Below are 12,545 nucleotides of genomic sequence, written 5' to 3'. Positions count from 1 at the left end.
CACATTTGAACCCAGGACCTCCCATTTTGAGGCCTGGCTCTCAATCCACTGAACTATTAAGCTGTCTCCTGAGTGTTTTGAAACATTTCCCTATGAGAGTTAACTGTATGAGCTCTACCTCATAGATTTTATGATACTGATCTTATTTTTTCAGAGGCTTTTTTGTTTCCTTTATGGTTCTTAGATTATGTTTCATTTGGGTAAAGATACAGGCTAGTTGAGGTGTGGTTACTGTAATAATATCAATAATGCTACTGTGTTGAAAACCTAATCACATATTTTCAATATGGATAATTTGCAAGTGAATAATAATAATAATATAGAGGCATATAGGTGGCACAGTGAATAGAATGCTGGGCTTGAAGTGAAGAGGACTCATCTTCCTGAGTTCAAATCTGTCCTCAGACCCTCACTAGCTATGTGACCCTGCAAGAGCCATTTGATCTTGTGTGCCTCAGTTTCCTCATCTTTAAAATAAGCTGGAGAAGGAAATGGCAAACCACTCCAGTATCTTTGCCAAGAAAACTCCAAATGGGGTCAGAAAGAATCAGACATGAGTAAAAATAAACAAACAACCAAAACAAAATAATATAATAACTAAGATATATTGACATCTATATTTATATCTATATCTGGCTTTCTATGAGCCAGGCACTGTATCAAGAGCTTTACAATTATTATGCCATTGAATCCTCACAACAACCTTGCGAGGTACTATTCTTACAGTATGGGAGGTACCATTTTACAAATGAAGAAACTGAAGCGAGCAGAGGTTAAGTGACTTTCCCAGGGTCATATCACTAGTAAGGGTCTGGGGTCAGATTGAACTCAGTTCCAACTGATTCCAGGTTCGGCAGCACTCTCTTCACTAAGTCACTTAATTCACCTACAAAGGGATGTGCTCAGTGCCTCAGTCCATGCAGGTAGTGGTCTGAATTCTCAAGCTGAAGAGTTTTCCCAAGAAAATGGAGGACACCAACCCATGCATGTGTCTACAGACCTCCTAAGTGAAGCAAATTGAGATGATTTAGTCTCAAATGACCCCCTGTTACTGGGACTCTGTTAACAAATGATTACAGTCTGAAACTTGAGCATCACTTCTCAGTGAGCTACTATTAAGCTTTGTCCTAATTCCTAGTTTTGACTCAGCTTTCGCCTTTGCCACTGAATCTCACCCGAGCTGGCCATTTGAATTCCATGGCACTTATTGGTTCTTGCTCTTGGTACATTCACACTGGGAGTCTGCCTTTACCTAGACAGGCACAAATGCATGTTCTTAAAGCATGAGCTTGAGGATGGTACTCCCCTTCTCAAGAAACTTCAGTGTTTCCATATCACCAGAGGAGATGATACAAATCTCTTTCTTTAGCATTTACAGTCCTTGGCACTTTGGCTCCAGTGTACCACCAGGATTACTATACATTACACTCCTCCATGGCAGTTAGAAGGTGCAGCTGATAAAGCATTGGGACTGGAGTCAGAAAGATATGAGTTCAAGTCCAACCTCAGATACTCACTAGCTGTGTGACCTTGGGCCAATCACTTAACTTCCATCTGCCTCAGTTTTCCCATCTGTGAGTAGCTCCTACCTCTTAGAATTGTTGAAAGGATAACATTAGATAATATTTGTAAATTATTTAGTATGGTGCACATAGTAGGTGCTTAATAAATGCTTATTTCCTTCCTTCCTCACATACACCATATCCCAGCTATATTGACTCACTAGTTGTACCCATTATATAATAATCCATCTCTTGCCTCCAAGTCTTTGCTTGTAATGCTCTCCCTCCTTTCCGTGATCTACCTCTTGGAATCCCTAGCTCTCTTAAAAGCTCAACTCAGGTGATGTCTTTTACATGAAATGATCCCTGATTTAATTTTCGTTTACATATCTGTGGGTGTTGTTTAAATTCCTTCATGCCTGGGAATGTTCTTTTTTTTTTAAACCCTTACCTTCTGTCTTGGAGTCAATACTGTGTATTGGCTCCAAGGCAGAAGAGTGGTAAGGACTAGGCAATGGGGGTCAAGTGACTTGCCCAAGGTCACACAGCTAGGAAGTGGCTGAGGCCGGATTTGAACCTAGGACCTCCCATCTCTAGGCCTGGCTCTCAATCCACTGAGCCACCCAGCTGCCCCCTCATTTTTGTTTTTGTATTCCTATTCCTTCCCATAGTGCTTTGTACATAGCAGACACTTAATAAGAATGAATGAATAAATGAGGGAGAAGATGATGAATGAATAGTTTAATCTTCTCTAGCCTTGGTAAAGTTCATCTTGGACCCTGCTCGGACACAATTGTTAAATTCCCCAACCTGGGCTCCTGTGATGGGGACAAACAGAAAAGAACAGTATTTAGGAAGTCAAGGTTGAAAAATACAGGCAATATCTATTATGCCCTAATTTATAGAGCTTGGCTCTACCTACCTACACCATTTATTTGGCCTTAGCAACCATCAAAATAATGGGAGAATTGGGCTCAATATTTTGTTGCTCACATCACTCAGCAGTAATTACCAGTAGCCAAAGCCACAGTCTCTTCCAGAAAACTGGAAAGGAGCTGTCAGAGCTTCATTAAGGAGCTGGCATTCTTCCCTGAAACAGAATTAAATCTCTGCGGAGCAGCCCAATGAGCTTTATGAACTGACTCAACCACTGCGTAAACCCAAGCATGTCTCCCTTGCCTTTTTAGCAACCCTCCAATGAGGAACAGGGGACACCAAAGCTAAAACAGAAAAATCCCTACTGGGGAAACCATCATAGGCATAGATTGAGTTGCATGAAGTAATCTCTCTCAAGAACCTGGAATTTGAACTATGAGGGATATTATAGAGCAGCTTAGTGCATCACCTGGAGTCAGGAAGACCTGAGTTCAAATCTGGCCACAGACACTTACTAGCTGTATGACCCTGAGCAAGTTGTTCAACTTTTTTGCCTCAGTTTCCTCATCCGTAAAATGAGCTAGAGAAGGAAATGGCAAACCACTTCAGTATCTTTGCCAAGAAGACTGCCTCCCCCCTCCCCACCCAAAGGAAGCCACAAAGAGTTGGACACAACTGAAAAATGACTAGACAACTAACCACCACAGTCAAAGACTGGGGTTATCTTTCAGAAGTCTACATTCCTCTCCAGTCTCTTCTCCTGATTCTTCCAAGATTTTCCACCATTCCTTAGTATTTTCCTCACCCTGCATATTCACTGTACCCATAACTTGTTCACACAAGAAACACAGTCTGCCTCTGCTATTCCTTTCTCTAATTGATTGGTCTATCCTAGAATCTCCATTTTAAGGAAAATACTCAGGACAGCCATGTCTTTATTTGCAACCAGGCTTCATTCCTGATTTTCTGGATTTTCTCCACAATGTTCCGTAATATCTTCTCTCTTTGTAACTCCCTGGTTTTCTATTTCCTGTTGTGTGTTGTCTTGAGGGTAATAAACATTTATTAAACATCTACTACTATTTAATAAACATGTATAAAGGACCTGCTATATTATTAAAATGGTGAGCTAGATGGTCCAGTGGAAAGAATACCAGACCTGGAGTCAGGAAGTCTCATCTTTCTGAGTTCAAATCTGGTCTCAGATACTTACTAGCTATGTGACTCTAGGCAAGTCACTTAACCCAGTTTTCCTCTGTTTCCTCATCTGTAAAATTAGTTGAATAAAATGGCAAACCACTCCAGTATCTTTGCCAAGAAAATGCAAAACAGGTTTATACCCTAAAGAGATAATAAGGGAAAAGACTTGTAGAAAAATATTCATAGATGTGCTCTTTGTGGTGGCAAAAAACTGGAAAATGAGGGTATGCCCTTCGATTGGGGAATGGCTGAACAAATTGTGGTATCTATTGGTTATGGAATACTAAAAATAATGAATAATAAACTGGAGGGATTCCATGTGAACTGGAACGACCTCCAGGAAGTGATGCAGAGTGAAAGGAGCAAAACCAGGAGACCATTATACACAGAGACTGATACACTGTTGAATGTAATGGACTTCTCCATTAGTGGCAATGCAATGATTCAGGACAATTCTGGGGGATTTATGAGAAAGAATCTATCCACATCCAGAGAAAGAACTGTGGGAGTAGAAACGCAGAAGAAAAACAACTGCTTTATTACATGGGTCAATGGGGGAATATGATTGGGGATGTAGACCCTAAATGATCACCCTGGCGCAATTAACAATAATATAGAAATAGGTCTTGATCAATGACAAATGTAAAACCCAGTGGAATTGAGTGTTGGCTATGGGAGGGGGTTGAGGGTGGGGAAGGAAAAAACATGAATCATGTAACTATGGAAAAATATTTCAAATCAATTAATTAACTAAATATACTTAATTTAAAAAAGATCATTTAAAAAAATATCTGAGCTCAGATCCTCCTGGATCCAAATGCAGGGTTCTAAATTCACTGGGTCACCTCACTGTACTTCTTGAGGGTCATTACTACTGTCTCATGATTCATGCCAGAGAGGTGGTCTTAGTTTTCAAATTGTGAGGTTCCATTTTCACTGATAAAAATAAAGCATCACAGAAATGAAAAAAAGAAAACCCAAACAGGGTCATGAAGAATCAGAAACCACTGAAACAATTGAACAACATATAATAAATATCTTTTTAAACACCTAATATATAATAAACATTTATTGAGTGTCTGGAACCCAGTTCAAGGCACTGGGTTGAACACGTACACACACACACACACACACACACACACACACACACACAGATATAAATTATATATATTTTAAACCCATATTTTCTCCCAAACACTCTTCTGCACTATTGTCAGCACAGAAGTAATGGACAATTTCAGTGAACTTTACCTCTGGGTAGATTGATTTGGAACTCAGACATAGGTCCTCTGGGCAAAAAGAATATAAAAGCAGTTTTTAGGAATTTAACAGAGAGTTTGCCAGACTCTTTAAAACATTTTGGGGTTCCCAAGGAACCTCTCTGTCAACTGTTTTTTTCTTTTAATTTCCTTCCTGGCAGCCTTTACTTGCTTCCATTTTTCTAGTCTAATTTTAACTGCTTTGGAGACTGTTTTTTGAATATGTTTTTATTAAAGGAACTATTTATTTGACCCGTTAGGTGCTGAGCAATCCATCCAAAATGGTGCTCAGACAGCAGCCCCAAATTGTTTTAATAAGCTGTTCAGCTTCCGTGCTTTGTTATTCAGTGGCAAGAATACTGGCTCTGAAGTCAAAGAACCTGATTTCAGATTTCAGCTCTCCTAGCCTAGCTTGGAACAAATCACTTCATTTGTGAACTTTAATTTCCTTGTGTATAAAACAAATGATCTCTAAGTTCCCTTACGACCAAATCTATCATTCCGTGATCCCCCTGGAATTTCGAAGTGTTTTATTATTCCACAGATGTACACCGCTGTACGCTTAATTGGTGATGTCTAGTGTTTCCCTCACTATCATGGAGAAAACAAGACTCATTGTTACCTTTGTCTGGTATTGACTTTATAATAACTTATGCTCTCTGCTCAAATATGGCTCAAATATCTTTTAGTCCTACCAACACTGAAAACAACAAGTTCTGCTGCGAAGGAGAAAAAAGAAACAAAACTAAAAACTCCTCTCTCTCACTTAAAGTCAGAGGACACAGAATGGGATGGGTGAGTGCTGAGGACTAGGAGACGGGATGGCAAGCAAACCCCCCTCCCAAATGCTTAAAAAACAGACAAACAAACACAACTGTCAGACAAAAAATGCAAGACAAATAAAAATGAAGAACAGTGGAAAGGAAAATGAAAAGAAGGGAAGGCAGTCCAGTGTTGGTGGTCCAAGATCTCTGATTACTTTATAATGATAATTGGCCTGGTCTTTCTAGAAGTAATCAATGAGTATCATAAATTCCAAGCTGTAAAGTTCCTTGATCACATGGTCTAAACCATAGAACAGAGAAGAAAAAGGGATTTGCCCCAAACTACAGAGTTAATTAGTGGTGAGCTGAGACTAGAGCCTAAGTCTCTGAATCCAAGTCCAATCAATCAATCAATGACTCAACTTTGGCCTTTAAGAGGCACTTAGAGGCAATGGCCACACAGACAAAACAGAACAAAATAGCACTTTCCCTCAAAGACCATACATGCTCCACCATATTCCCACTGCCCTACCAGCAAGGGTCATCATTTGTTTGTCCTTCTGGGTGTCCATGGGAAAGTGAGCTAGATGGTATAATGGATGGACCTGGAGTCAAGAAGACCAGAGTCCCAGTCTGGCCCCAGCTATTTGCTAGCTGTGAGAATGATGATGATGATGACGACTATTATTATTGTGATTAGTAGTAGTAGTGAGACAACCTCTGCTCCAGTTTCCTCATCAGTAAAATGGGATAATAATAGCACTTACCTACTAAGGGTATTGTTAGATACCATTTGTAAAGCACTTTGTTGTGAGGATAAAATAAAATAATATTTGTAAAACATTTAACAAACCTTTCTAGGTATTAAATAAGTCACTTTTAACCAAAGTCTCAGTTTTTTCATCTTTAAAATGGAGCTATAATACCTTGTAAAACCTACCTTACAAGGTCATGGTGAAGATTAATCATATAAGGTCATGTTCAGAAAGTGTTTTTGCAACCTTAAAGCATCATGTAAATATCAGTTCTTATTATTGCCCCCCCCCCCAATCCTTACCGTCTCTCTTAGAATCAATTCTGTGTATTGGTTCCAAGGCAGAAGAGTGGTAAGGGCTAGGCAATGGGGATTAAGTGAATTGCCCAGGGTCACACAGCTGGGAAGTGTCTGAGGTCACATTTGAACTCAGGACTTCCCATCTCCAGGCCCAGCTCTCTATTTACTGAACCACCTAGCTGTCCCTAGTTCTCATTATTGTTATTTAGTTCAAGAATATAAGGAGTTCAACCCCTAATTTTTTTGTGACTTTTCCCAGAACGTTGGTATGCTGTCACCAGAAACCCTACAAAGGATTCTCCCATCCCCAAATTCCAATTATAGCTTTAGTTGGGAGGGATCATGGTGTAAAAAAAAATGCCATAATCTGCATTTCAGGCACAAATCTGCCAGAAACATTTTAAACATTAATTTAACATTATTCTAAATTCAAGCATTGTTCTGCTTGTAGAGAAATGTCCAGATTGTCAGAATTTTTCCTGCATACCATCAGACACATCAAAACATTTTGAAATAACATTTATAGAAATCTTGAATGAGGAAAATGTCACAATATGATAAAACAGAGTTCGGGGTTAACATTCTAACCCAGCTAGTAGGATAATAGTCATTTAATCTTTTCAGAACTGCACTTGGAGAAAAACCACTCATGTCCCTGACTCCTCATCTCAAGGACTCTCCTGAAATTATTAAGGGGATCTCTTTGCTCTGATCAATACCTTAATACCTCTAAGAAAAGGGAAAGGTCACTGTCCTTAGATGGATCACAATTTTTCTCTGCTTAAAGGAAGGGGAAAGGCAAGGATATTAACCAGACAAGTCAGCAAACCCGTATTAAGTGTCTACTATGTGCTGGGGACCATTCTAGAATGAGGAAGTAGTTCTAGCTCTGTTTGGTTATCTCCCTTAATTCACTTTCTGGGACCTTACCATTTGGTCTTGATCTGTTTATATGCTTTCCTAAAAGAAAGGGATTAAACTTGAGAGAAGAATTCAAGACTAAAATAACATTTGTTTCTTAATATTCAAACTAAAACAGTTTTAATAGGCTTCCTCAATGACATCACAGAAGCTAGGTGGCACAGTAGAGTGCTAAGCTTACAGTTAGGAAGATTCATCTTCCTGAAATCAAACCTGGCTTCAGACAATAACTGTGTCACCCTAGGTAAGTCACCTAACTCTGTTTGCCTCAGTTTCCTCATCTGAAAAAATGAGCTGGAGAAGGAAATGTATCTTTACGAAGAAAATCCCCAAACAGGTCAGGAGGTGTCAGACACAGCTGAAATGACTGAACAACAAAAATGGAATCACAATATTATAGGATTTATAGCTGGAGGGAACAGTGGGAGTCAATATGTTCATTTTACAGATGAGAAAACTGAGGCAACCGTGAAGTTAAAGTTTGATATAATTCTTCACTTCCTGCCTGTCATCAGATGTCATGCCAACTCATAAATCTATTTCACTGCCTTAATCAGTACACCAAACACTGTAGCATTTGACAGGGGGAGGAAGCAAAGAGAAAGGTAGGGAAAGTAGGTGACCACCATGGAGCCACAAATGGACACAAGAAATCTGATTGTTGCTACTCACATGTGTACTCACCCAGATGGCTTTTGGACAGGATTCTACATCATTCATGAAGTTCTCTAAATCTTTTACTTTCTCTTTTCTCTCCTAGCTGGCTGTACAGAATTCTACCTTCTGTCTCTCACAAGCCTTTTGAATCCATTGACCAAGGTCAGCTCACTCATAACTGGGATGAAGTAGAACCGGATCCTAATCAGGTAACTCAGTCATGCTAATTAAAGCACAGGATGTTCAGAGCGAACCAGCACTGGACTTCTAAAATAATTGTCCAAGACAGCTAGATGGCTCAGTGCACCAAGAGCCAAGCCTGGAGATGCAAGATCCTGGGTTCAAATTTGCCTCAGAATTATCCTAGCTGTGTGACTCTGGACAAGTCACTTAACCCCATTGCCTAACCTTTACCACTCTTCTGCCTTGGAATCAATATTTAGTATCAATTCCAAGACAGAAGGTAAGGGTGTTTTTAAAAAGAAGAGAAAGGAAGGGAAGGGAAGGGAAGGGAAGGGAAGGGAAGGGAAGGGAAGGGAAGGGAAGGGAAGGGAAGGGAAGGGAAGGGAAGGGAAGGGAAGGGAAGGGAAGGGAAGGGAAGGGAAGGGAAGGGAAGGGAAGAGAAGGGAAGGGAAGGGAAGGGAAGGGAAGGGAAGGGAAGGGAAGGGAAGGGAAGGGAAGGGAAGGGAAGGGAAGAGAAGGGAAGGGAAGGGAAGGGAAGGGAAGAGAAGGGAAGGGAAGAGAAGGGAAGGGAAGGGAAGGGAAGAAAGCAATTGACCCAAGCAATTCCCTCTACCATTGTAAATTGGCCCTTTTGCTGCATTGTAGCCTAAGAGGGTTTCTTTGAGCACTGAGTGACTTGCCCATGGTAGTCTATGTCAAAGGTCTTTTTGGTAGAAGCTAGCTCTCTAGCCACAATGCAACTCTTCCTCTACATTTTGTTTTTGTTTTTGTCATTGAGTTATTTTCTAGTTGTGTCTGACTCTTTGTGGTTGCTCTCAGGGTATTACATTATTTCTATAAGGAGGAACTCTTAATCTCCTTTTTTCCTATGGCAGGTGGAGTCTTTCTCCAGCCTCCTCTAATTTGAAAACTATTATCTTCTATTGGGTGACTAAGAGACCAGTTCTTTTTAGTCTTTGCTCCCAAGTGTAATAATAATGATCATAATAACTAGCATTTATATTGTACTTACTATGTGTCAGGCACTATTAAGAGCTTTATAATTATAATATCATTTGCTTCTCACAACAACCCTAGTAGGTGGGTGCTACTATTATCCCCATTTTACAAATAAACAAACTGAGGCAAACTGAGGTTAAGTGACTTATCCAGGGTCACACAACTAGTAAGTGTAGGCTTGCTATCTGCTACTAGTGGCCCTAAGAGCTGCATTGGTCCATTTCCCTTCATCTAATCTTGTTTTATATTTTTTTCTTGAAAAAAATGTTTATATTGACTTTTTTTGTTTTTATCTCACCTTCATTTCTAAATATATCTTTCTTCCTTTTCTCTCACTCAGTGAGCTATCCTTTGTTCAAAAGATTTTTTAAAAATAGAAGAGCAGTCCAGAAAAAGTATTGATCATGTCAGTCATGTCCCACAGGACACCCCAGATCTGTAGGGAGAGGTGGTAGTAGTCTCTCGGTAACCGAGGATGACGATTGTCTTTGTGTGTTTTCATCTATGAGAGGAGGGAAGGCCATTTCCATAGACCTTCTCCAAGGCCTTTTTACTTCTCATTTCTGCCATTTTTCAGATTTTTGGCTAACTTACATGTTAGCAGCCACCAAGTGAATTTCTGCTCCCAGATTTTTCCTGTTCTTTGGTCCTCGTTGCAGTCACAAATATGTTCTGTGAGATGCCCTTTTGTTAAGGATTGCTGCTCCAAAGCAATAGTTTTTGGTTGTTTTTTTTAACCCCTTACCTTCCCTCTTGGAGTCAATACTGTGTATTGGCTCCAAGGCAGAAGAGTGGTAAGGGCTAGGCAATGGGGGTCAAGTGACTTGCCCAGGGTCACACAGCTGGGAAGTGTCTGAGGACAAATTTGAACCCAGGACCTCCTATCTCTGGGCCTGGATCTTAATCCACTGAGCTATGCAGCTGCTCCCTAAAGCAATAGTTTTGTAATCCTCTCTCAGTGACCCAGTCTCATCCATGATTCTGAATTCTTTGCCCTGCTAAACACATACAGCGTTCTTGCTCATATGATTCTCTCGTCTCTCCATTGATGCCATCTTGATATGTTGATATTCTTTTCATGCTTCATGCTTCAACAATTCTGTTCATTTTCCTGTTCACTTTTTATCTGCCACCTTTCAATGGCCTGCAATATGCCCCCCAGCCTCAGTCAAGGAGGTGTGAAGAGCTTGTTCTTGTGTCTCAGACCTCCCTTCCCATCTGAAAACTTAAAGTAGCTTTTCCGTTCTTATCCATTCCTCACCTTTTAAAGGAGGCAGCATGGTGAAGTGGATGGAGAACTAGTATTAAAGCCAGGAAGGAAGACTTGGGTGAGCTCATGCTCACTCTGGAGATAGTACCTAAACTCAATTCAAATTGAGATTTTCCTGGATTCAACTCCATGTTCTAGCCACTGTACTACCCAGCTGCCTGATGTTTTATAGTTGAAGAAACTTAGGCTAGGAAAGACTTTCCCAGGGTCACACAACTGGGAAGTGTCTGAGGCCAGATTTGAACCAAGACCTCCCATCTCTAAACCTGACTCTCAATCCACTGAGCTACCCAGCTGCCCCCACTGCTCATCATTTCTTATAGCATAATAGTATTCTATTACAACTTACTATAACTTGCTAAGTCATTCCCCAATTGATGGGTATCCCCTCACTTTCCATTTCTTTACCCCCACAAAAAGAGGTAGTTTAAATATTTTTGTGTATATATATAGCTCCTTCTCCTTTTGTTTTTTATCTCTTTGAGATACAAACCTAGTAATGGGATTGTTGGGTCAAAGGATATGTACTGTTTTTGCCCCTTTGGGCATAGGTTCAAATTGCTCTCTAGAATGATTGAATTAGTGCACAACACTTCCAACAGTGCCCTCTTATCTCAATATCCCTCATCCTTTTCAAGTTTTGTCATTTTTCTTTTCTGTTATAATAGCAAATCTGATAGGTGTATGGCTAATTGGCATTTCTCTAATAGTGATTTGGAATTTTTTTGCATTACTAAAGAGATTTTTAATTCCTTTGAGAACTGTCTGTTCATATCCTTTGATCATTAAACAATTGGGAAATGGCTCATATTCTTATATATTTGGCTCATTTCTCTTTGAATTTGAGAAATGAAACCTTTATTAGAGAGAATTTATAAAAAAAATTGCATCACTATGATTTCTGTGTATTACTTTCCCTCTTATTTCCCCTTGTTTAGTTTCTGACCACCACCTTCCCCAAATTCCCCATTATTTATTGTGTATATTCTTCTTTCATTAGGCTAATTCTGATGAGAGTAAGGTTCATGTATTCCCCTCCAGAAATCCTTCATCTTCCCCTCCACTCTAAAAGCTCTTTCATGCATTTTTTATGTGAAGTATTTTACCCCATTCTTTTTCTCTCCTCCTCCTCCTCCCAATGCATTCCCCTTTCTCATGTCTTAATTTTACTTTTTAATATCATCCAGTCATATTCAAGTCATACTTTTGTCCTTTATATGTATGCTCCTAACTTTCCTAATAATAAAAAAGTTCCTTGGAATTATAAGAATCATGTCCCCATGTAATGATGTACAATAATGGGGGTTAAGTGTCTTGCATAGGGTCACACAGCTAGAAAGTATTTGAGGCCAGATTTGAACGTAGGACCTCCCGTCTCTAGGCCTGGCTCTCAAGCCACTGAGCCACCTCAGCTGAGGTGCCCCTTCCTTAACCTTATTAAATGTATTTTCATTTCTCTTTCCTGTTTGCTTTTATATTCTTCTCTTATGTCTTGCATTTGAGAATAAAATTTTCCATTCGGCTCTAGTCCTTTCATTATATTTGAAAGTCCTCCATTTCATTACATAACCATTTTATTTTTCCTGAAGAATTATATTCAATTTTGCTGGGTAAGTGATTCTTAGTTGAAGTCCTAGCTCCTTTGCTCTCTGGAATATCATATTCTAGGTCCTCCTTTCCTTTAACATGGAAGCTACTAAATCTTATCTCATTCTGACTGTGGCTCCACAATATTTGAACTGTTTCTTTTTGACTACTTGCAATATTTTCTCTGTGGGAGTTCAGGAATTTGACTATAATATTACTAGGAGTAATCCTTTTGGAATCTCTTTATGGAGGTGATCAGTGGATTTTTGAATT

At 39.7% G+C, this 12,545-nt stretch overlaps 1 protein-coding gene across 1 annotated transcript in view; it reads left to right on the top strand.

The window, feature by feature from the left end:
* The window catches only part of HGD (homogentisate 1,2-dioxygenase), an 86,084-nt gene that overhangs the window by 25,499 nt on the left and 48,040 nt on the right, over positions 1 to 12,545 (top strand). The window contains exon 4 of the mRNA XM_001370868.5: positions 8,337 to 8,442. Coding sequence (XP_001370905.4) covers positions 8,337 to 8,442 — 106 coding nt within the window. The remainder of the gene's footprint in view (positions 1 to 8,336; positions 8,443 to 12,545) is intronic.

Source organism: Monodelphis domestica, chromosome 4 (genome assembly GCF_027887165.1).
Source record: "Monodelphis domestica isolate mMonDom1 chromosome 4, mMonDom1.pri, whole genome shotgun sequence".
Lineage (NCBI taxonomy): Eukaryota > Metazoa > Chordata > Mammalia > Didelphimorphia > Didelphidae > Monodelphis > Monodelphis domestica.
Note: the sequence above shows the minus strand (reverse complement) of the source record. Positions and strands in the feature narration are given on the sequence as shown.